We start from the raw sequence: 24,139 nt of genomic DNA, 5'->3' as shown, positions 1-24,139 counted from the left end.
ATCGTGGCCAGTTATCGGAGCGCTTCATCGAGTCTTCACGGAAATTCCTTGGAGCGTAAAGCGATCGATTTATCGAAGTGTCGTCATGTTCAAGGGGAATGATTTATAACGACCGGTTCTCCAATGGCACATTGACACCATCGTGCAATTTCATTTTTCACAAATAAAAACATAAAAATGCCGTAAGCCACCGTAACGTTTAACATGGAAAATCGTTACCGATCAATAAAATTTTGATATTTTGCGAATATAGTTGCCTTAGAGAAAAGAATACACATGAGAATCTATATTTATTTTCAAGTGTTCCGAGAGAACGATATATATGTATATTACAGTATCAATAGATATTATATTAATAATATTATAAATAATATTATCGATATTAATCCTCATATCTAACTGTTCTCGTGGAATTATACATACAGCTGTCCCAATGCCTGGAACGAACTCATCGATCGATCCTTGAATAGAATTAAGCAAATACGGATAACGAGTCGCGTAATTGAATTATTAGTTATATATACAGATACGTATTGCTATTAATACGAAACTCTCTTGAATTAAAGAAGATATAAAACTAATTACCCATCGTAATTCACGAACGTTGTCAACTTTAATCGTAGTTTACTTTAGTTTAACATTCATTATCGGGCAACAGTTTCCTCGTTCCATGGTCATATTTAACCAGATGCCAATGGGTGGTACTCGAGCTGCGAGGATCCGGTCATAGAGAGAAATAGAGAAAATCGCGCGCGAATTAGCGATTCATATTCATTCAACCGTACGATACTACGATTGAAATAGTTTTACAGATCCAGTCGATCATTTTCGAGATTTCGTAATTGAAATCGCGATCGCGATGTTACCCTCCCAAACAAGGGGACTTGAAATAGTCCGCGAGTGCAATTTCTGTCCGATATCGAGGAAACAGAATCACGACAGCAATGCGGTTTTGTGGCATTATAAAACGTACTCCGGAGGAAAACCCTGAGACTTATTCCCGCGTAAAATTGCGCAACGCTCTTACAATTACCGTGCCCGTGCAAGAAGAGCGACCGCGGAAGCCACCGGCCGCGGCGGTCTCGCCGCGGCGATTCGTTCGCCAATTCATTTCGCGCTTCGTTAGAGGAGTATCTCCACTTGCGCTTAAGTGTATGTTACATGAAATCTACAGGATTATTTTAACGGCGAGCAGCAGCGTGCTTGTTCCGTTCGTCGTCCACTTGATCAACAGCCACGAGTACCGGTGTTACGGGTTTGTCACGAGCGCGGTAGATGGAATTAACGACCGGGAGAACTCGCGGTCGGGAGAGACGGTGTTTCGAAGTTATAAAATCTTCGTCAAAGTTCCCTTTCGCCACCCTTCCCAATCCCTCTCTTTCTCTCTTTTCCTAGACGGGGAACCGCGCACGTGGATGCCAAGCCTCTCGGGACGAATCAAAGGCCGTCCTTCGGATTCTACGACCACCCGTGTCGGGATAAAGAGACGGATAATGTCGCAGCGGTGGTTAAAAATAAACGAACGGGGGACGTACGGCGGGAGCAGAATCCACTTTGCGTCCGCGCGAGGGCCAGCGGATGATCCTCGCGCGAATTAAGATGCGCGATGCGTCAGTTCCGGCGACTCCTGTTCCGCTCGTTACACTTTGAATACAAACGCCGGACGATTCAGCGAACGAGCTCTCTGAACGTTATTTTGTTGATACGAATGTTCTCGTCTAGTTGATTAAATTCGCCTTAAATTATTCCCATAAATACATATAGTGTCTTTCGTACGTCTTTCTGCGGAACGACATTTTATAAGATTTTTTATTTTATGAGACTAGACTTTTATGATACGTTTACGTGTGTGCCATATTGGTGTATCGTTTCATCATTCTGCGCGAATACATTTGCCATTTATTTATTTGCATCGCGATGCGCGGAAAAAAATTACGTAGAACGAGGAACAAAGATGCGGGCGGGCATTTGTATTCGAGCGATCGCGCATTATATCGCGCGGATGAGACCGCAGATGGTTCACGACATTTCATTGGTCTCGGATATGGAGAGCAATCATTTAAAGTATCCTCGCGTGCTACAATCACGCTGTTTGCTCTGTCGGAAGCAAGGTAACGGTAACAGCCTGGCCGGACTGCCAATTAACGTTTTGTCGTTCGATATCGATCGCGTGCGGCTTGTTGGTAACGGTGAACTCTTACGAGACTCTGAATGTTTTTCTCTTATTTTTTTCTTTCTTTCGGTGATACGGTCCGTGGAATCTGGTGACTTACATGAACGCACCTCCGGTCTGACCTTCACTTTGGTCATCAAAAAGGAAGCGAAGGGATCGAAGCGAGTTCTGCTATACGGCAGACTCTAATAATCTCTGGAATGTCATCGCACTCATCTCCTCATATACATATATAAGAGGAAAATAAGAGAACAGATAAAAACGCACGGAAGAACAACGGATAAAAAGAGCACGATGTTACATCTTCAACAATGAAGAATCATTGCTTCGAAATCATTGCCGCGATTTGAATCGATTTGAAATATCGAAAATTATATCAAATGTCTCGACGTAGGTGCAACGGATTGACCTTCGTTCCAGTCGGCGAAGAAGAGAAAGAAAAACGAAACGATTAAGAGAACGGGATGAGTGGATGCTCGGTAAGCGTCCCGTGTCGATGATCCCGAGATTCCAGCAGATTCGCGCGTCCGTGCACTGACGGTTTTTGCGATATTCCGATATCGCTGATGAAGCCGCTGTCAACACACAACTGGATCCACGAAACTTGATAGAGAAAGGCAAAAACGCGGCAACAAGAATTTAATCGCTTTTTAATGGCTAATATATGCAACTTGCAAAAGATTACCTGACTTGGACAAAAGAGAGCGATCCACAGAATAGCTATACAAAGTCGACAAACTCGTTTGAAAACAAATTTGTGTTTGTCAGCGCGATTCTGATTTTTTAGCGTCTTTATTAATGACTTTTTTATTGCACCAATCTATTGAATTGTAACATGTATTCGCTGCTTTTTTAGTATTTTTAATAACGTCCATACAGCACGAAAACATTTCAGAAATATTTCAGAAGTATTTCATCTGACAGATGAAAGCATCTCATAAACATTGCAAAATGTTTCTGCAACAGTTATGAGACAACTCCGGAATAGCAAAATGTCCGCGACACTTGCATTCAAAACCTTATAGAAAGGTTGCTGAAAGGTATAGATCAATCTGCAACCTTTCTGAAATATTGCCGAAAGATTATTAAAATAGCTGAAATCTTTTTGATATATTACTAAAGGTTAATTGAAATAATTTTGAAACTTTCCTATGATGTTGCACACAAATTACAAAGCTCTTATTAAAATCAATTGAAAATACTTCAGAAATTATATTTAAATTTATTATACGAGTATTCAGAAGATTGCAAATACTAAAAAGTTATAATAAAAATTATATATAAAATGTATTTATTATTTTTATTGTACGTTTTTATTTAATATTTGCAATCTAATTAATATAATAAATATGATTTCTGAAATATGCTTAATGAAAAAAATACATAATATATATAAGATGTATATAGATATGCATATATATATCTATATATATAAGATATATAGATATACACATACATAGCTAAACCAAGTATTCACCAAGTTTCCCTTTAAAAAGCGTGAATTGTTGGCACATTGACAAAGAGCCATTCTTATATTATATATTTTCCTTTTTCTTCCTCCAAATAGTTGATTAAAAGGAAAGAATTATAAAGATATATAATTCTCTGTTCAACCAACACTTATATTTGAAAGAAAAAAAGGATACGTGAAGATAATGCATTTTTTTGTCAACTGGTTAGCTTCACTAAAGATCGAATACTTGGTCTAGGTATATATATATATATATATATATATATATATATATATATAATTTTACTTTTTACAATATTCACATTTTTTCAAATTTATTGCATGTGGTAGGTTTTAGAAACATTTCTGTTGCAACATTTCATATGACATATTGCGGAATCCTTTTAGAAATGTTGCATATGAAATGTGAAATCTTGAAATGATTTTAAAACCTTCCTGAAAGCTTTCTGTATTAATCGGTGCTGTATGGGCGTAATGTAGTACAATTACCTACATTATTGAAAACATTAAAAAGGGACGAATATATGTTACAATATCTTTTCTATTTTTGTAGCGTTATTGTTTAAACATTACTAATACACGTCGCAAACAAATATACGACGATCCAACACAAGTGATTAACGCATCTCAGAACGATCGCCCGTTATCAGTCAATTATTGTTAAAGAACCTTTTTTCCCTGAGAACTCACGTTAGCGATACGGATGATTCAAAGACAACACGAGGATGCGAATGAATAAAGACATTTCGCAGGTAGCGAGGACACGGAGCGATCGATGAACAATGAAGTGACGCGAAAGAGAGTAAAGAGAAGTGGAGGACTCACCTGCGCGGACGGGCCACGGAGAAAAAGCACGGCCGAAGAGCGAGCTTAAGCTCATATATACCCAAGTGGGCCTCATTAGAATTCAGGTGCACGGGCCCCCCGCGCGATTGGCTGGTTCGACGACCCTCTGCCTCCCGACGACGTCGAGCTCCGAGGACGCATCATGCCGTATCATCAGGGCAAACGTGATCTATCATTGCGCTCGCCTCATCATTGCAGTCGTTCATGCCTTCGCAAATAAATGCACGAAAGGGACAGAAACAAAATCTCGAAATCTTCTAACTGCATGCGTTTAATCCGGTGCTCGACGATGCGTTCCATCCGCATTTAAGCCGCATCTTTTCTTCTCTCATTGCTTCGATTTATTGTAGATCTTGGACGTTTAAAGCGATTTACATTGATCGCAGGGAACCTTGAATAAGAAACAATGAGTTTCTTTTTAGGGGGGGGCAGAAAAAAAACGACTCCAGATTCGACGTAGATTCCTCGGGCAAGAGCACATCCGGTAGCGCCCGAAAACGTTCGAATGTCAATCATGCAGCTCGAAATACTCGGATTCTGGGGTGCTCGATTTTTCCGATGAAAATTTACGTGTCCATTCATACGATCGAGGACCCCGCAGAAGGGTGAGTACGAATCAGAAGAGAGTCTGTTTGCTTTTTTCACACTCTTGACTCCATATTCGAGAGCGTATTCGTTTTTTTTTGTTTTTTTTTTTTCGCATCAACCGTCACGCATTGTTAACGTCGAATCGCGTTTTTTTTACATGTTGCTGCTAAAACTGTGGAAAACGAATCTTAAAAACGAAAGATAACGCGGTTGATGCGTACCGCGACGAGAAAACTGGAGGATTCCGAAGAACAATATTCCACGCGATAATATTAAGATAATTGAAGAATAATATTCTTTTAAATGCGCGAAGCTGCGAATGGAGGTACATGACATGGTATCGCAATCGCGCGAAACTTTCTCGATTAAGAACGTTTCGGCGGGGGAGTTTAATGCCGCTTCGTTCGAATCCGGAAATACAATTCGTAATCGAGGAAGGGCGCCTGCCCGATTATTCCGACGAGTTTTCGGGACTTGGACATCATTATTATTATCGGATACGATGCGGGCATTTTGCGAGCGAGTTGGAAAAGCCGACTGACGGGTCGACCTGTTCGCCTGCCTCGGGTTTTCACTGTTTGCTTTTGAATATGGGATGAATATCGGTTCGCTCTGCCACGAAGCGCGCGAGCCGGGCATTATATCGCCTCCGCATTTACGCAGCTGTCACTGTCGGCTCGCGCTCACTCGTTATGAAAGGGGTATTATGTTTTAATAATGGACAACATCGCGCGTCAAATTCATCCGGTGGAGTGAAAACGCGTAACATTTATTTCGCTTGAACAGTTTCAAATCGCAATCGGCATGATATGCCGATGAGTACGGTACCAGTTGTACATTAAGTACGAGTATATCGTCAAAAGTTCCGATACTGGGGGATTCCTTTCCAACTACGCACACATTTAAAATAGTTATAATAAAAATCGAGCGTTAAAATTAGGCAGGAAGAGCAGATTAATTTATACTTATAATTTATTTGTATAATATATAAAGTCATTTTTCCTACACCATTTATATTTATATTAATTTATTACACCATATTTATTACACCAAACACACGTAGGCACCTTAGAACGAAGCTGACTCATTTTAGAAAATGACAAGTTACGATAATGTTGCATGAAATATCCTTTATTTAGTTAATATTAAACATTAACTAAATATCCTATATTAGTGCAATGACCTAATAAATACTTATACATGTAAAAAAAGCTTATAAGTATGTACTTATATTTATAAAAAAAGCAATTTGAATAAATAGATTAGAAAATAATTATTTGAACGCAATTACTTGCTGCCTTACTAAACTGAAAATACTTATTCGTAAAGATACTGATGAAAACTTGCGGCGCTTAAATCGAGTGCATTAGTTTAAAGCTTTTAGAACAAAGCTTTAAACACATAATTTTATATATCAATTCAATTCTAATTTGTTTTTTTATGTCATTTCATGTGTACTGGCCAATGATTGTTGTCTTCGTGTACGATACAGTTGTCCGCCACCGTGTATGCAAGTTAAACCGCGACTTGCTCCGCTGCTAGGTATTCGTTGTATCGTTTTTCTTGCAATTTTTGTAACTTTTGCAGTTTCTTAAGTAAGGCTTTGCTAATTTCGTTTCCTTCAGCGTCGTGCGTCGGCAATCCCTAGACAGAAACAGGTGTGTAAACACGTTCAATTTCATAAACAACATGTGGTAAAAATAAAGGAGTAAAAATAACGTAAGTCTTATCTTAATTACGTGTTATGAAGAGTGAAGAGCGAGGTCAAATTATTACCGTTTCGTCAAATTGAGAATATTTATCTTTCTCCAATTTAAACATGTCACAAGGCCGTATTTTCTTCTGCGCTTCCTTTGCTGCCGCCGCAGCGGTGGCTTCCGCTTTTTTCTTTTCCTTCTCCATAGCTTTCTCGAGCTCTAGCTTCTTCTTAGCCTCTTTCTCCCTCAACAACTCTTCCCTGTTAACTAATTTCACTTTGCAAACTTCTTCACTACTGTCCTCCAATCGTATTCCAACATTTGGCAAAACATCGTCACGCAACCTGTCGCACTCTTGCAGAATATCGTTCGCTTTCAAAGTTTTCGCGCAATTTCGTACTTTCTCCCGGAAATTCGCCAAAATCTCAACATATGGCATAATAGTCTCTTCAACCTGTTTGTAGAAAATTCATATATGTATAATTATAGCTATTATAATTTATATAGATATATTAAAAATATTAAAAATATATTATATATCTATATACAGAGTGTCTCAGAACTCCGGGACCGCCCGTTAATGGCCTATAGTTTGGACTTGGCTGAGTAGAAAAGTGCTGACCCATTGTAATTTTCGCAATATTATATAACGGAGATATTACCTATTAAAGTTAACGAATCAGAGCGCGTCTCGAGGGAAGAGGTTGTGGAGGAAGATGCATATCGTTATAGCCATAGGAGCAGCCATAGGAGAGTATGGACGCAGGATACGGCGCAGTGAGGCGGGATCGAGTGCGTTGACAAATGAGCAGAAACACTCGTGATGCTGAGCGATAATTGGGCGCGCTATACGACGCGCCTCTCCTTTCCACCGCACACCTTCACAGCCTTTCCACTCGAGATGCGCTCACATTCGTTAACTTTAATCGCTAATATCTCCATTAATATTGCGAAAATCGCAAAACGGTACAGGATATGCCATTAATAGGCGGAGTTCTCAGACACCCTGTATACATAAAATTTTTTTACATGAGAGATATCTTACATTTGTACCAACTGCTTCATCACCAATTGGAAATCCGATCAAATCGTACGAAGAAGATATAGCTCCGAAAATGACAAACATTTTTGTAATATACACAGCGATATCCCTGAGGAGCAATGTATTCGGATTCTTACTTTGGCTCGTGTACACGTTGCAATTCGCTACAAGTTCTCGTATTATGTCCAGAACAGTTCTTGTATCGATATTGTCTGCAATGAGTACACTTTAATACTGTCAAAGCCATTCACACAACCGAACTAATGTATATATTGAATTAACAAGACCAAAAGACTTACCGCATAATGCTTTGTCTATAGAATGCTTGGCATCGTGAAATTTTTTATTCAGCTCCATTTCGTGGTTAGACCATTTAGTGAAGCTACTGATAGTAGTTTTCGTTCCCAGACTTCGAATTTTACATTTTACATTCAGGAAAAATTCCTGCAAGATTAAATTCAATTCATTAGATATATAACATTTATAGTATAATATTGGATTTTATAACAAAAGTTCTTATAACAAATGGTTTCTTTAATGAAATTTCAAGAAGATTATTATACATAATATATATGTACAAATATTTATTCAACTGCATGTGCGTCATTTTGTTCGGCTATCATTTGCCATCTTTGCAGCTTAGCTTCACGATTCCCTCCTTCCATATAACTTTTCATTTGTTTCATTAAACAAATTTAAACCACATGCCCAATACATGCATATTGCATGCATACACTTATATAATAATAATAACACTTAAATAATGATATAATAATTGAGAGGGAAGTAGGCTATACCTATACAGCCCCTTATCACTACGACCTCAAAAGATCTATTGCAATAAATTCCCTTGCTAGCCAGTTAGAGCAATTCTAGGCTATTGAAAAACTTCAGAATTGCCCTAGGATGAGTCTCCCTTATTCCTTTGGCGTAACAATCGCCTCTCCTACGTAGAAGCCTACGTTAGTAGGACACCAACGTAGCAAGTGCTCCGCTGTCTCAGACTCCTCAGAGCAGAGTCGAAGAGTCGAAATGTCATTCTCAGCTTTACCCATCTTATATAGGCGATAGGTGATATACACTTACGTTGAGAAATTTCTCGTATTGCACAGCCATGTTCATAGTATTGTCGCTGTAATCCAAAGTATCCTTCCACGAGTGCAGGAGAAACGCGAGCCTAAGCTGTCTCGCCGAGTGTTTCTGCAGGGCGTCTTGTATCGTTATAAAATTCTTGAGCGACTTTGACATCTTGCAGCCGGCTATGGTCAAGTGGCCAGAGTGCAGGAAGTACCTGACCCAATGCGAGTTATCGAAATAGGCTTCCGCCTGGGCAAGCTCGTTGTCGTGATGGGGAAATTTTAGGTCTACGCCGCCTGTGTGGATGTCCAAACTTTCGCCGCAGATAACCGACGCCATGACCGAGCACTCGATGTGCCACCCTGGACGACCTTTGCCCCAAGGACTGTCCCACCAGGGTTCGCCCGCCTTCGAGTTTTTCCACAGCGCAAAGTCGGTGACAGATCTCTTCTCGGTAAGTCTGTCTTCCGTGGTACTCAAGTCGCCTATTTCAATCGAGAGAAGTAAAGTAGAAAAAATTAGAAAACAAAATATGACGAAGCTTACCTTCTCCCTCTTGCAAGCTTGACGTATCACCGTACGCTTCCGGCACGAGTTTGGCGTAAGAGTGTTTCTCCTGCCTGTCAAATCTGCCCACGTCAAAGTACACTGACCCGTTGCTCTCGTAAGCAAGCCCGTTTTCTATTATTCGCTCTATATATGCTATTATCTCGGGGATATATTCGCTAACTCTCGTCAGTACATTAGGTTTCAATACCTAAACAATTTGTCGAACGGTTAAAAGGAGCTCGAGGATCTTGACAACGACATTATTCATGCTGCATTGACTCTTACGTTTAAAGCGTCCATATCTTTATGAAATTCAGATTCCCAATGTTGAGATAATTTATTAAATATTGAGTGCTCTGTGATAGTGCTACCTTCCTTTTTATCTAGCCATTCGGCTAAAGGATCTTTAGCCTCCTTCAACAATGCCTGCACATGAATAAGAATTGCGTTAGCGTTTCATGAAAAATGTCAATGACGCATGTGTCACATAAAGCGATATTTACCTCTTGGAATTCTGCTATTTTTTTCTCATCCTTCTCTATAACAGCTTGCTCCAGATTTTTAACAGCTTTTGTCACCTTGGACAACATATTCTCCAATATGCACAGCTTGTCCGTATCGGTTGTATCTTTCACTATATTCTCAAAAACATGCAATACCTCTCTCGCATCATGCAGCATCTCATTGAGATTATGATTTTCCTCCACATATTTTTCGTACAGGAAATTTTGCCTTGCTCTCTTTATGATTTTATCATCTATATCAGTAATGTTCATTACGTACAAAACGTCGTATCCAAAATAGTCGGACAGTACACGACGTAGGATGTCAAAAGATATGTATGATCTATAAAAGAAATATTTATGAAACAGTGACAATATTAAAATCTTATTCACCAGTGAATTAGATATGAAGAAAGAACCTTGCCAGTCAGGTCGACTAAGAAAGTTTTTCTTTTATATTTATGAAACGTTTATGTGTTTTAATATGGTATATAAAAGCATGCACTTTTAATACCTTGCATGGCCCATATGTGACGCATCATAAACAGTAGGCCCACAGCTGTACCACAAAACGCGATTTCCAAACTGCGGAATGAAAATCTCTTTTTCTCTCGTTAAACTGTTGTATAACCGAAGCACCGTACTATCTTTTCTATCTGGCAGATGCCAAGCTGGTTGGGTTCTCTTAGCCATACCTGCTATTCCTGAAACACAAAAGGGATATCCCTCCAATCAAGAATTAATAAAGGGAAAATAAACTAATTTTTTTTATAATATAAACTCAAACTAAACTTTAATACATATTTCTCTTAAAAACTTAAAATTTGCATCAATTAATTAATTGAGTAGAATATTAATTTACCTTCAGATATAATTTTCCGGAAAACGTTGCAAAAGTCAGAGCCTGTCACGTGTACACGACTAGAGAACCTCAAGTAAGAGTATGGACATCGTGGATTCGCACCTGATTGGTCTAGTTTCTAGTGGGATCGAAAATGGGGAAGCTGGAGTTGCTAGTGAACTATTTTTTCACTATAGCGATGGTAATTGCAGTTTCGAAAATTCTCTTTACAGCCTTCGGCAGACCAGCGCGACGTAAAGTCACTAGATAGATAAAGTACCGCAATCGTCCACCATTTTAAGACGATGCTGGAGTGACCAGGGAATTTCTTCGCGATGGTGCTGCCATTTGCACAATAAAATGTGTTTTACAAAAATTTGGCAAGTTGTACGCACAAAATTGCACCCAAGCAGTCTTGGAATAAAATAAAGGACTATAATGAAGCTTTTAAAAGTGCTTTTAGAAGCGTAATAAAAAAGAAATTCCTAATCTGCTTTACAGAATCAAGCAGATTAGGAATTTCTTTTTTATTACGCTTCTAAAAGCACTTTTAAAAGCTTCATTATAGTCCTTTATTTTATTCCAAGACTGCTTGGGTGCAATTTTGTGCGTACAACTTGCCAAATTTTTATATTAAGCATTTTAATTGTCATTTTTGAGCAAATGGCAACACTGTTTTACTAGTCACTCCAGCATCCCCTTAGCGGACTCTATCTAAAATACATCTTTGTAGTGTGAAGCTCGTATCAGACTACGTATTGGAGATTGGAGATTGCGAATTGGAGATTGAAATTTGACCAATCAGAACAAAGCAATCTGGATCTGCTTTGTTTTGATTGGTCAAATTTCAATCTCCAATTAACGCTACGCTACTGCTCCGCGTTACGCGAAATGCTCCGCGCCCCGCGGCGCTACGCCACTGCCGCCGACGTGACGTCACACCCCCACCACGACTACCGAGTGGGGGTATATGAGCCGCGCCGCGCCGAGCATTCAGTTTTTCCTAGTCGGGCGCTCCCGACTCCGGTTCGCCGTACGGCCGACGGGTCGTACTACGTTACGACCACGTCCGACGTAAGCGCTTACGTCGCGTTCTCTGCCATCAACCTAACCTAAATATGCATACGGATTACGGTTCACGTCGATCACGTGTCGGTTGATTTTATTCTTTCCTTATAATTACTGCACAAGTAGCACCTCCGACCCATTTTTCATAAATGTCTTCAAAAAGAAGAATCCGTATGCATATTTAGGTTAGGGCCAGCGCACGTACATTGCCGTAGCACTTTATGCGACGCGTAAGTCATCGTGCGTTGCCTGCGCGGCCGACATGTACTGACAGGTTTGTTCGCGTCAACGCACGATGGCTTACGCGTCGCATAAAGTGCTACGGCAATGTACGTGCGCTGGCCCTAACCTAAATATGCGCAAAAATGCGGGGCGAGAAAAGGTTAACCTCCAAAATTCGCCGTCAAACTTTATCTTGGTGTTCGAGTTACGTACGAGAGGTTAGGTTTGACGTCGCGGTATCGTCCGGTGCGCCTAATGAAGAGAGAGAGAGAGAGAGAGTTGCCGTCCTGGAGGTACGTCGTTGCTCGTCGTTCGCGGCAGGACGGGTTATCCGTCGACGTAAACCTGACACGTACGATCCACGAAGATACTTCAAGTCGCGCGATCGTTCTCGTTCGCGGCGCGAACCTGCGAATATCACGTCGGCACCTGCCAGGTACGTTCCCTTCTGCGAATCACTATGAGCTAAGGCCCTAAGTAGATTAAAAGCGATTAACGCGTATCCTTGGACTGATAGCACATCGCGCCGAACACGTCGCCAGTGTCACTGGATGCTCCAATCTTGCGGCGAGGATCGAGGCTGCGGGAGCGAGCAACGATGCCCAACGGAGCGAATTTGGGGTATATCTGCGTAAATGATCTCGTGAAGCATGCGAGAGTCAATTGTGCGGGGAAGAAGCCACGCAGCGTGTACCAGAGGCTTCCCACTCTGCGCCAGAAGTCCGAGATGGCAAAGAAGAACGGTAATGACAAGACTGCGTATATCCTCTTGAAGAGATGGCTGGACACGGTCAAGTGGCTGAAGAAAACTCAGGATTACAAGGACCGCAAGTCCATCTATTCCACCAACATGACCGTCGATCAGGTAAGCAGCAGCGTATGGCAGTGTATGCCAGAGTGACCAGTCAGATAACTGTGTGCTGCTACATGTGCGTAAATACATGAATGTTTGTATTCTAGATAAATGAAGTGAAAAACATACTTGCAGACTTGAGGCAAAAGTTAGAGATACGCTATGAGCATAGTTCCAAGAAGCACAACGATGCGGTGGAGAAAATGGAGGTGGACAGGTATTTGATCATCGACGTCAGGCAGAAGGCTCATTATGACGGTTCCAAAATTACGTTCGACAAGTGCATCAACATTCCACAATCGGAAATTAAACCGGGGTAAATACAACATCTCGCATAATGTTTTTTCGCTTATAACTTTCTAATTTTATAAAATACCCTTTTTTTTTCAATTCATCGACGCGCTTGGAACGTTCATCATGGTGTGTTTGCTTTCAGAGAGCTGGGCTACAAGTTCGCGAACTGCTTTCACAAGGACAAGCAGTCATTCGATTTATTTAAGCATCGGTCGGCGCAGCACGTGGACATAATAATTCTGGTGGACTGGAACACTACGCAGGAAACTTTGACGACCAGCACTTATCTGAACATACTGAAGGACATTTTCGAGAAATGTGATGCTGGCACAAAGCATAAGAAGATCAAGATTTTCAACGGAAGCTACCAAGAGTGGCTGATGACGTATCCGACGTTTACAACGAATTCCAATATGGCTGTGCCCGAGTTCAACGATGTCGCGAACGCGCAACAATTTGAGAACCCGGACGCGCCATGCGGACCCACCCGCCACCCTGACGCGGAAAATTGTTTTTATTTTTTGCTTATTGGCTTTTATTATATTTGTGTGTATTGTATCTGTGCTTACTGGCTTTGTTACACTTGCGTACATTTTTATCTTATTTCTGTTATTACTTGTTAATAATAATATGTATTGTAATTTTGTTCCGCGGGGCGCTGACCCGCGGGCTCCCTACCCTTCCTTCCGCGGGGCGTTAACCCGCGAGCTCCCTTCCCTTCCCCCCACGTGGGTGCTGACCCGCGGGCTCCCATCCTCTCCCCCCGCGTGGGTGCTGACCCGCGGGCTCCCTTCCCCTCCCCCCGCGTGGGTGCTGACCCGCGGGCTCCCATCCCCTCCCCCGCGTGGGTGCTGACCCGCGGGCTCCCTTCCCCCCCTCCGCGGCGGTGTTGGCCCGCGGTCTCCCTTCCCCTCCCTCGCGGCGGTGCTGACCCGCGGGCTTCCTACTCTTCCTCCCGCGGGGCGCTGACCCGCGGGCCACCTACCCTTCCGTAGGGCGCTCCCTGTGGGTACTCCTACCCTTCCATCCTCGGGCGCGGTTTTAGTTTCACCGACTTGGCAGCATGACCCACCTGTGGGGCATTCTGCCCGGTCTCGACAGGGATGCACGGCATTTTTATTGGACGAGCGCAGTCCGGTTGGGGGGGGGGGAGGTGGCCGAACCTCCTGGGGGCAGGGGCCCACAGGGGGACGTAGGTCGTACAAAATCACCCTTTTTAGCCGGGAGTGTGGAAGCGGCAGAGAGTCCTGACGAAATGCGCCTTTTAGTTCCAGGACTCTTTGTGAGCGGTTTGGTTGGTGGGATAAAAAAAAATTTACTTTTCTTAGGGTGAATTCACACCTTGGCAGAATAGCAGAAACCAATCAGAACTCGCGCGGATAGTCGACAGTTGGCGGAAAGATAGAAGCAGAAAAGCAGAATGTACTGTCGACTAGAGTCCTAGATATAAGAGAAGCGACATTGAGGGAATATCGTCTGATTGGCCAGGTAAATCACGTGTTGAGCGCCATTTTGTTTGCTACTATGGTGCAATAAAATAAGGTCAGATGACTACTTTTAAAGCAATTATGTGTACAGGCAAGCAGTTTTAATTGCGATGTAAGTACTTTTATGTACATATTTATTACATATAAATCAAATCCTACATATTGAAAGCAATATTAAACTGTTTTATATGACTGCTCCAGTTCACATGTCATTTAGCGTTAACCTGATTTGACTTCTTGTACCCCGCATATGGAGAAAACAAGATGGTGGCTTATCGATATATCGCATATATCGATTTCAATGTCGCTTCTCTTATATCTAGGTCTCTACTTTCGACTACCAGCGCGAGTTCTGATTGGCTTCTGTTTTTCTGTTTTCTGCTATTCTGCCAAGGTGTGAATTCACCCTTAAGCTGGAGACACAATGCGAGGCGATAGCGATAGGAACAGGGAATAACCAATCGCGTTGCTCGATTTGGTCATCCGTACTCAAATCGTGTAACGCGATTGGTTATTCCCTGTTCCTATCGCTATCGCCTCGCATTGTGTCTCCAGCTTTACACTAATTTTTTTAACCCTTAAAGTGAGGAAGGTTATATTGTATACTCCTCATAGATAGTAACCATACTAGTGACAAACGAACGCCATTTTCGATCCACGATGTCCATACTCTTACTCGAGGTTCTCTATACACGACTACACGGCACTTGGATCAACCATTGACATAGGGAATATATGGACGGAGCCTTTTACGAGGGGAAGCTGAGATTAGCGGTAAGGGGAGAGCACTGGCACTTCGTGTAACTTCGGCTGTTCGGGTACGTTCGGTTTCGCCAGTGATATATATACAGGGTGTCCCATTTTATATTTGTCAGTAAAATATTTCGATACGACGTCGTTTCAGAGAAAAATGTTTCAGACAAAAGTTATATGGCTTCGAGGGGCAAGATGATGATATTCTCAATTTAATTGTAGATGGCGCCACTTTCGAGATTTCATCATGGCGGCCATTTTTTAAAATGGAAGTCGATTTTTTTCTCTAAGTGAAAATTGTAGCTGATAATAAAGACGAATACAACGGTTTTTTGTTTTTTGAAATTGGACCATTTTTCAGTGAGTTACAGCGTTCCAAAGTATACTGTTTTATAATTTAAGTATACACATAAACCAAATCTTGTATCGAAAAATTTATAGTAAATCAAGCACCCCAATTGTGAGAGGCAAGGGGACTCACATTAAACAAGCACCCCAATTGTAAGAGGCAAGGGGACTCACATTAATAAAGCACCCCGAAGGGAACAGAAACCTACTACATCCACGCCGTTGTTCCTGGGTAGCGCTAAAAGTAGGATAGTTGATAGAACGTACACTTTGGGTAATGCAAATGCCGGCAGTATTGTAACTTGTAGTTCTCATAACTCGAATAATATTTAACGAAAAAATACTTTATTATAGTGTTTTGAAAAGCTCTCGAGGTAAGCTACAAGACTGTATAATGAGAAATAAAGAGATCCATTAAAAAAAAAGTTAACCTTCACATAAACCTTGACAGGTGCACCCAAGGTCAAATCAGTGGCAGCATCTTATGTCCCCCTTGAAGTCATAAAACTTTTGTAAAAAACATTTTTCGATACAAGATTTGGTTTATGTGTATACTTAAATTATAAAACAGTATACGGAACGCTGTAACTCACTGAAAAATGGTCCAATTTCAAAAAACAAAAAAACCGTTGTATTCATCTTATTATCAGCTACAACTTTCACTTAGAGAAAAAAATCGACTTCCATTTTAAAAAATGGCCGCCATGATAAAATCTCGAAAGTGGCGCCATCTACAATTAAATTGAGAATATCATCATCTTGCCCCCTCGAAGCCATATAACTTTTGTCTGAAACATTTTTCTCTGAAACGACGTCGTATCGAAATATTTTACTGACAAATATAAAATGGGACACCCTGTATATATATATATATATCCACGCCTGACTGACTATATATATATATATATAGTCAAATCGTATATATTATTATTAAATATATGAATTAATAAAAACTATAAATGAAAAACTGTTATCGAACAATTGTTTATATGAATATAATAATAAACACATAACAATATATTTGTGTTGTAAGTTTTGTTTATTGTCCTTTAAATAGTACAATTTTATTAAGCTTATGCCTATCGCTCAAATTAACATTTTGTATATAATGTGTAAGTCTTATTTTAGTATATAAACTTATAATAGATTTAAATAAATGGTTTATATGGTTACTAAAGAAGCATTGATCATTTATATGCTCTTTTAATTCGTTGAATATGCCTTGACTGTTATGTAATTCAATGTTTCTCATAACATCACATGCAAAGGTATTTATATGAATGGTACGCACATCTTTATTTATATTTATGTACATAGTTATCGTGTTGTCAACAATTTTACATATATAAACAACATCACTCGATGGAAATATCAGTGCTCCCCGATTTTTTATATTGATCAAATTTTGATCTTTTTCAGGGTTTTTTGCAATTAAAGCATTACTGCACTCAACGCAATGTAAAGTTTTTAATAATTTCCTAACTATGCATCCTGCTATGTAAGAAATAACTTCAGATTTATATTGTGTTGTATATAAAGGTAAGCATGATGTACAAAATAATCATGATCTGTTTCAACTGTATGAAAAACATCCAACCATCGTGTATGTACATTTGTTGTTTCATTAATAACATTTACTGAGTTTTGTGAAGATGAAATATGCAGTATCGGTATATCCTCTAAATTGATACAATTACCAGTATCTTTCTCGCGTATTTCTGTGTGTATAATTAATTTTTTCAAAGCAGATATAAACTGTTTCGCTGTCGGATTGTTATTATATCCACCACGAGATCTTATACTTCCAAATAGTAGTTCTAGATGATCCTGACTGATTTTATACATGGGTGTATATATATCAACAAATTATTGTCAACGCAAGTAAATTTGTACATTTGAATCATACTCTGAATATTGATGAGAAATCCAAGAAAACCTGTTTTTACTTTGGAATGTAGTATACTTTGATATTCTTTAAATAGTGACAATTTTTTTATATATTCAGCACGATCTTCAGCTTTTGCAATTATTTCTGCAGCATTTTGTGCACTTATTGGCTTTTTGAATCCATGCTGCCTTTGATTTTTAGAATTAAAGATATCAAACAGATCATTAAGAATGGATATAAATGTAGCTGTTGCATCACAATTTTTGAATTGTGATAATTTTAATGTCTTTTCGCAAAAAATTAATGACTTAGCAACTGACATGCTTAACAATTGTGAAGCTAATTTAACTTTCATCTTATTCTTATGAAATGCTATATGCTTAGTTCTCAACTTATTAGCTAAGTGCAAACCTGCTTCCTGTAGTTTATGTAGTTCCTCAAAGTATCTCCATTCGATTGCATTTCCATTTGGATCGTAAAGTAATTTTAGTCTGCCAATGGTATTTCGTATTAGTTTTATTATGTGACTGGGATCCAAATATACGTAAACATTAGTGTCATTAGACAGATGTTTGAACTAAGTTTGAAAGTTTTTAGAGTCACTAAAATTACACCCTAAACTGTGTAACATTGTGAGATTAGTTTGCAACCCATCACACGTCAGTGCCACAATTAACATTCCACTCTCGTGAACTGCTGTCAAGCATTGCAAAACTAAATTTCGTTTTTGTTCAGTAGACATGCCATTTATTAAATAATACGCAATTAGTATTTTCCATGATTGATTAATACAAACAACACAAAACACTAATACTTCTTTAGCAACCTTTGTAGTGTCACACTCAATATAGTTACCGCAATCAACATAACCAACAAATTAATTTTTATACAAGTCAACATGCTGACGAATCGCCATTTCGTCGAAAATTAATGTACCTATCAGTCTATATGAAACAGATTGTACATGCAGTTTTATAGCATTCAAAGCTTCCGTCATAATGCCAGCCTCTCCGTTTATTGAGCGATACCATTTAGAGATTGTTTTAGCATGCGGTAAAACATTACAAAATTTATAGCGAACAAAATTATATGCCCTTGGTGAATAGAAATGCAGGGATAATGCAAATTTACGTAAATTAGAGTTACATTTTCTAGGTGTGGGTACGTTTTTTAAATGAAAGTTGTACTAATTCTTTCATATCTTCATCTAAATATTATAAAATATCAGACTCACTTGTTGTAATGAAATTACGCTTTCGCAATTCTTTTAAAACAGTTTTCAATGTATGAATAACTTTTCTTGATTTCTTTTTATTGTATGTTGCATCATATAGCTTCCTCTTCAGCAATTTTATTTCTTGTGCATGAATCTTTCGTAAACGAACCTTGCTAGGAGAATTAAAGTTTCTTCTGGGAGAAATATATGTCGACTCATGTTTTACAGTAGGAGTATTTTGTATTCCAATGCTTCTGACGTTACAAGTACTGGTTTCTTTATCTGCAAATAATAGTGCTGATTATTAGATATTTTATTAGTATAAGATGATAATAAAATAAATAACTTTTAGAACATTTATATAGAAAACGATTCTATACTTACCAACTTCTATATCTTCCGGATCTTGTGCGATAGATATGGATTCAGGCTTTTGATTTGCTTTTTCTAAGCCTCCATATAAAGACTGGATCTTTGTAGACAACTAGAAAATAAAAGCCTTATTGCAATATATGGTAATAAAAATGTATAGTAAATTTATATTATTTTTAGTAATTACATATGGAACAGCATCTTCTTTCAATTTTCTTAATGTAAGATGAGGTTTATAATCTTCTTCTTTAAAGTGTTCCGAACAGACAGCTGCTGTTTTATTTGGATGCCAATTTTTTAAATATATTGCTTCCAGCCACTTATCTCGTCTGATGACATCTTTGGGGATTCTAAATATTGTTTACAATATTTCTTTAATAATTATACAATAATCACATACCGTTTTTAATACATATTTATTATAATTGCATGAATTTGTTACAAACTGAAAAGTAATGCCAGTCAAAAGTTTGAGAGCACTAATAAACATGTTTAGTAAGGCTGTGTTTTGATTTTCACTGCCAGTACTGAAAATTTATAAATTCGTTATGTAAATATGTAAACTGTAGATTTTTAGTGAATAGTGGAACATAGCGCAAGAATAATTATCTAATCTGGATAAATATTCATTATTATTTTTATCTAAAACGTTTTACCGGCATTGTATATAACCTACAATTGTATGTTTTACTTACAGATGAAACGAAATTTTCGGATCATTATTCTCTTTCATACGTTGTTGCCAATTTTTCCTTTGTGTATTAATACGATTGTTACATCCCGACACAACACAATAAGTCATGGTAAATGTAATTTCAGTACTTGTTTTTTCCAGATTCTTCACAACTTTACAACACTTTCACGAGTATCATTCGGGCGATGTCGAGAACAGCCGAACTCGCCCGATTTGCCAGCAGCCTCTCCTTACCACAAATCTCAGAACCCCCCTTGCCTAAGTTCGTAGCATAGGCTCCGTCCATATATTCCTATGTCAATGGGATCAACTTGGATGATGTTATCAAGTGGGAGAGGCACGTCAGACGGAGAGAGAGATGGGCAATTTGGGCAGTTATTTTTCTGTTACCAGATCAGGCACTTTTTGGGTGTTTCCAAAAAATTCGATTAATCCCTAAATGTATTCATAACCAGATTTTGTCTGCAGTCATAGGAAACAAATATTTATCCCTATAAACATAGAGTATATTTATAGGGATATTAGTTGGTGAGAACCATGAGATAGCAAATCTGATTGGCCACGGTTATTCACAAGCTGCGACACTTGTACGAGCGTGACACAAAAGTTTCCTAGCGAATGTCCGCGAATGATTCACACGATGATGGTTCCTTTTGAAACTCGAGGATTGGTAGCGCGATAAACGATCGATGCGCCATATTCGCAGCGTTTCTTTATACCGGTTTGCACCGGCTGATAATGACAGTTCGGCTGTCAATGCGCTGAACGGCCTAGGACGGTTGCGGCGATGATTGCGTCCAATGATAGCGGCCTGAAAGTCCATGTGGTGATCCGGCGCGCGATAACGAATATGCCGCTATCGTTATCGTCGTTGCAGCTGCCAATAACAGTAAGAGCATCGCATTTCGCTTGAATTCCGGCCGCGGTGGGATTTCGATCTTCGAGGCGCCCGTCAACGGGCAACTGGGTACAAGGAAGCCAAACGCCGACGGAGAGGATGTCGCCGTAATATTCCTATCGGGCCGACGTTCGCTCGTTCCCGATGTTGCCTACCACGCGAAGTTGTCTACTTTGCACGCGCCGCTCAGGATTAACCTATGATTGCCGCGGCTCGCGGAACACGCTCGAGAGCGTACTGGCGACTCGATCAGCTCGAGCCTTTTATCACCTGCGATAACGAGCCTTTCAAGCCGGACGCGTGATATGACTTGATTATTATCGACCAATTCCGCGACACGAACGGCCGGTGAAAGCCGTGGACTGCGACAGAAGCATCACGTACGTCCGTCCCACTGTTCCTTATTTTTTTTCCTTTCTTCTTTTCATAATGCAAATTTTAGCAATTAAGTACACGCTTTCGTGCAGATCGAACGCGTGAGAGTCGTCGAATGATTCGAATATTCCTCTAATATTATTCGCACGATTCTGTGGAAATACTGTGGAATTATTATCAATTGAATGCGATTAACGAAAAATGATCGTACTGCCTGCTCATTGATAAACATCGAATCAACAGCAGGTAAATATCCTCCACGATGTCTGCTTCATTCGTGCTTCACGAGTTCTTTAATCAATTATTTCGATTTCTATATTTCGATTCTAGATATTGCTCCATTACAATGGATATTGGCGTCGTCAAAATTGCAGAAGACAAAGATTTTGAGAAACTGAAGCAACTGTATGACGATAACAATGACTGGAGATTAGACTACAACAAACCCGATCTATCCGTTTGGACAAAATCCGTCCGAGGAATTAGCTTTAGGATGGTGAAGGTAGGTTCTCTCTTCACCGAATCTATGCACTCCAATCGTTCTGATTCCAATGGTTCAATGCTGCAGATCAGAACACGTTTTCCCGATGTCTCACCAGAAACGTTATACGATGTCCTACATGATCCCGAGTACCGAAAGGTCTGGGACACCCATATGATCGAATCGAAGGACATTGGCTTTTTCAATCCGAACAACGATATCGGCTATTACTCCAGTGAGTATCGCTGCGTGAGGGTCTTTGAAATCTAAATTTATCTTATTTTATCGACGGTTGAATTTTTTAGTGGCATGCCCATCTCCCTTAAAGAATAGAGACTTCGTCCTACAACGATCGTGGCTGGATACCGGCTTGGAACAACTGATATTAAATCATTCCGTTTATCATAAAGACTATCCGCCCAGGAAACACTTTGTACGAGCAACATCTTACCTCACGGGTACGATAACGAGAGCAGCAAATTAATATATTATTAATACATCTCGTCGCTTTATAATCATATCGCGTTTAAGGTTACATCGTAAGGCCTTCCCGCAACGGAGATGGCTCCGAGCTGGGTTACGTATCGCACACGGATCCGCATGGCAAGCTGCCCGTGTGGCTAGTTAACAAAGTTACGCAGATATTTGCTCCGAAGGTGAGATGTTGTAGCAGAGATTCGCTCAAGTAGCGCCCACTGAAAACTACGACGGTACTTGCAGATGGTAAAACGATTGCACAAGGCCTCCGTGGGCTATCTAAGCTGGAAGTTACTCAACAGTCCAAATTACAAGCCGTGGCATTATCCCGAGCAAATAATGGCACCTAGAATACGAATCGAAGAAGTACGCATATACATGCATATATATGTAATAAATATACATGGAATAATTATGATTCTGTGCGCACAAACTCGATTCATACAATAGCGCGCTGTTACCTGGTTTCAGTGCGTAAAGTCTGCCGAAGAGAAGAATTCCAAGTATAATTACGTAGATGAGTCCGACCTAAACGAGAGCTCGGTCAAGGAGTCCACCGCGATAGACAGCGATTAATCCGACTCGCGTGAACGACTGTATGAGATGTAAGAAGGATCTACGTAGGTGAGTAGTAGTGAGACCTCCCGCATATTGCAGTATTACGAGTGAAGTGTAACACGGACAATTTGTACAACTATCCAAGTTCGATTTGCGTATTTCTTATATATATATGATAAATTCTAATTCTAATGTTACATATTTAACACACGTATATAATGTTAAAAATCGAACGCCATGTTCGTTGTCGTATACGTCAAGTCACCTCGCATGCGGCTGCATTTAAAAAAAAAAGAAAACACTTGGATAACAAAGAAATGCCAGTGGCCTGCTTTACGTTAGGTACTAATTTCAAGCCAAGTTCGTTGTTGGTGTTGTTGAAGCGCGCAAATAGTAACAAGAATGTAGTATCGCACAATACGGGGAAGAGAAGATTGAAAAGTATTGAAAACTTTTTATAATCCACAAGTATCACAGAGCGTGCCTCTGCGCACTCGCGCGTGTCTCGAAACGCCCATGGTCTATCTTCGATATTGTGCATTGCACATCATTGTTATTTATTGTATACCAAACAAACGTGCGAAGTAATAAATCGGAATCTTTTGTAGCATGCGAGTTAGCGAGAGGTTTTTCGAACGCTTCTGTGAAGATCAGATTTAGCTAACATTTCCATTAAACGTGTTAAATAATGTGAAACGTTGAAAGAAACATGTTCGTTATCTGAAAAGGAAGGGAAGACACAGTTTTCTATATACAGATACGTAGATAAATGTTACGATTTTAATGTAAAACGACTAAGCAACTTTAATATCGATAACAAGTTAACGAAAAGTGCGAGTATGTACATGATCTTTGTCATTCTAATTGTAAGCAACTTTATTCGCAATTTCTTTTAATACGTAAATATGAATATTTACGCACGAACAAGTGCAACAAGTAAATTTTTACAATATTACGAATCTTTTGTAGTCTCTTGATAAGTCTAGAATCCATTAATTCTTGTATGTACAAAATGTTGTGTAAGACTTGCGTCGAACTTTAATGGTGCATTTTTAACGGAATTTTTTTAATGGAGCTTATATCAAGGCAAGATCCAAACGTTTGATCAGATTAGATTTCGGAGATGCGAGTAGACGACAGAAATGATAGAAATAATCAAAAAAGGATTGGGCAAAAATTCTTCAGGCGCTATACTCGTAAAATTTGGGCCAAATCTTTGCGAAATATTGTAGGATGCATATACTTCAGAATATATATATATATATATATATATATACACACATATGTATATGTATATATACACACACACACACTATTTAATTATAAATTAATAGAGATTGCCTAGAAGATTGAATACTATAATTATGA

At 39.5% G+C, this 24,139-nt stretch overlaps 4 protein-coding genes across 7 annotated transcripts; 2 read left to right on the top strand and 2 right to left on the bottom strand.

The window, feature by feature from the left end:
* Positions 1-6,074: 6,074 nt before the first annotated feature.
* On the bottom strand, positions 6,075-10,917 carry LOC105287720 (cysteine--tRNA ligase, cytoplasmic). 2 transcript variants are annotated; one of them, XM_026969621.1, is made up of 10 exons: positions 10,809-10,917; positions 10,461-10,650; positions 9,947-10,289; positions 9,729-9,869; positions 9,441-9,651; positions 8,904-9,379; positions 8,117-8,261; positions 7,821-8,029; positions 6,855-7,229; positions 6,075-6,722 (listed from the first exon to the last, which is right to left on the bottom strand). In XM_026969621.1, exons 2-10 carry the CDS (start codon positions 10,637-10,639, stop codon positions 6,594-6,596), a joined length of 2,208 nt encoding a protein of 735 aa, XP_026825422.1. In that variant the 5' UTR covers positions 10,640-10,650; positions 10,809-10,917; the 3' UTR covers positions 6,075-6,593. The 2 variants fall into 2 exon arrangements, with proteins under 2 accessions (XP_026825422.1, XP_026825423.1); XM_026969622.1 differs by having other exon boundaries at positions 6,636-6,722; positions 6,818-7,229.
* A 1,220-nt stretch (positions 10,918-12,137) lies between these two features.
* LOC105287721 lies at positions 12,138-14,905 on the top strand. 2 transcript variants are annotated; one of them, XM_026969666.1, is made up of 4 exons: positions 12,138-12,513; positions 12,595-12,942; positions 13,038-13,246; positions 13,367-13,865. In XM_026969666.1, the coding sequence occupies exons 2-4, from the start codon at positions 12,676-12,678 to the stop codon at positions 13,845-13,847; spliced, it is 957 nt and encodes a 318-aa protein (XP_026825467.1). In that variant the 5' UTR covers positions 12,138-12,513; positions 12,595-12,675; the 3' UTR covers positions 13,848-13,865. The 2 variants fall into 2 exon arrangements, with proteins under 2 accessions (XP_026825467.1, XP_026825468.1); XM_026969667.1 differs by lacking the exon at positions 12,138-12,513 and having other exon boundaries at positions 12,705-12,942; positions 13,066-13,246; positions 13,367-14,905.
* Positions 14,906-16,832: 1,927 nt separating this feature from the next.
* LOC105287722 (THAP domain-containing protein 1) lies at positions 16,833-20,313 on the bottom strand. Of its 2 annotated transcripts, XM_026969847.1 has the most exons (6): positions 19,984-20,313; positions 19,735-19,815; positions 19,476-19,638; positions 19,301-19,400; positions 18,935-19,198; positions 16,833-18,191 (listed from the first exon to the last, which is right to left on the bottom strand). In XM_026969847.1, the coding sequence occupies exons 1-6, from the start codon at positions 20,088-20,090 to the stop codon at positions 18,187-18,189; spliced, it is 720 nt and encodes a 239-aa protein (XP_026825648.1). In that variant the 5' UTR covers positions 20,091-20,313; the 3' UTR covers positions 16,833-18,186. The 2 variants fall into 2 exon arrangements, with proteins under 2 accessions (XP_026825648.1, XP_011351751.2); XM_011353449.3 differs by lacking the exon at positions 19,735-19,815 and having other exon boundaries at positions 19,984-20,305.
* Positions 20,314-20,685: 372 nt separating this feature from the next.
* LOC105287723 (START domain-containing protein 10) lies at positions 20,686-23,126 on the top strand. Its single transcript, XM_011353450.3, has 8 exons — positions 20,686-21,260; positions 21,348-21,501; positions 21,586-21,757; positions 21,824-21,971; positions 22,042-22,194; positions 22,268-22,392; positions 22,457-22,579; positions 22,685-23,126. The coding sequence occupies exons 3-8, from the start codon at positions 21,602-21,604 to the stop codon at positions 22,787-22,789; spliced, it is 810 nt and encodes a 269-aa protein (XP_011351752.2). The 5' UTR covers positions 20,686-21,260; positions 21,348-21,501; positions 21,586-21,601; the 3' UTR covers positions 22,790-23,126.
* Positions 23,127-24,139: the final 1,013 nt, after the last annotated feature.

This window comes from Ooceraea biroi, chromosome 5, assembly GCF_003672135.1.
Source record: "Ooceraea biroi isolate clonal line C1 chromosome 5, Obir_v5.4, whole genome shotgun sequence".
In the NCBI taxonomy this organism is placed as follows: Eukaryota; Metazoa; Arthropoda; class Insecta; order Hymenoptera; family Formicidae; genus Ooceraea; species Ooceraea biroi.
The sequence above is the reverse complement of the archived record's forward strand: the minus strand, read 5'-3'. Positions and strand labels throughout refer to the sequence as shown.

Excerpts from the sequence above, each read along its gene's own strand:
- LOC105287720 (XM_026969621.1), bottom strand. The coding sequence starts at position 10,639 with ATGGCTAAGAGAACCCAACCAGCTTGGCATCTGCCAGATAGAAAAGAT. Across the intron at positions 10,290-10,460 it reads TCACATATGGGCCATGCAAG|ATCATACATATCTTTTGACA; the intron begins GTATTAAAAGTG and ends TTTCTTTTATAG. Across the intron at positions 9,870-9,946 it reads AAATAGCAGAATTCCAAGAG|GCATTGTTGAAGGAGGCTAA; the intron begins GTAAATATCGCT and ends ATTCATGTGCAG.
- LOC105287721 (XM_026969666.1), top strand. The coding sequence starts at position 12,676 with ATGCCCAACGGAGCGAATTTGGGGTATATCTGCGTAAATGATCTCGTG. Across the intron at positions 12,943-13,037 it reads CCAACATGACCGTCGATCAG|ATAAATGAAGTGAAAAACAT; the intron begins GTAAGCAGCAGC and ends TTTGTATTCTAG. Across the intron at positions 13,247-13,366 it reads CAATCGGAAATTAAACCGGG|AGAGCTGGGCTACAAGTTCG; the intron begins GTAAATACAACA and ends GTTTGCTTTCAG.
- LOC105287722 (XM_026969847.1), bottom strand. The coding sequence starts at position 20,090 with ATGACTTATTGTGTTGTGTCGGGATGTAACAATCGTATTAATACACAA. Across the intron at positions 19,639-19,734 it reads TTGACTGGCATTACTTTTCA|AATCCCCAAAGATGTCATCA; the intron begins GTTTGTAACAAA and ends AACAATATTTAG. Across the intron at positions 19,199-19,300 it reads TCCGGAAGATATAGAAGTTG|ATAAAGAAACCAGTACTTGT; the intron begins GTAAGTATAGAA and ends TATTATTTGCAG.
- LOC105287723 (XM_011353450.3), top strand. The coding sequence starts at position 21,602 with ATGGATATTGGCGTCGTCAAAATTGCAGAAGACAAAGATTTTGAGAAA. Across the intron at positions 21,758-21,823 it reads TTAGCTTTAGGATGGTGAAG|ATCAGAACACGTTTTCCCGA; the intron begins GTAGGTTCTCTC and ends TCAATGCTGCAG. Across the intron at positions 22,393-22,456 it reads CGCAGATATTTGCTCCGAAG|ATGGTAAAACGATTGCACAA; the intron begins GTGAGATGTTGT and ends CGGTACTTGCAG.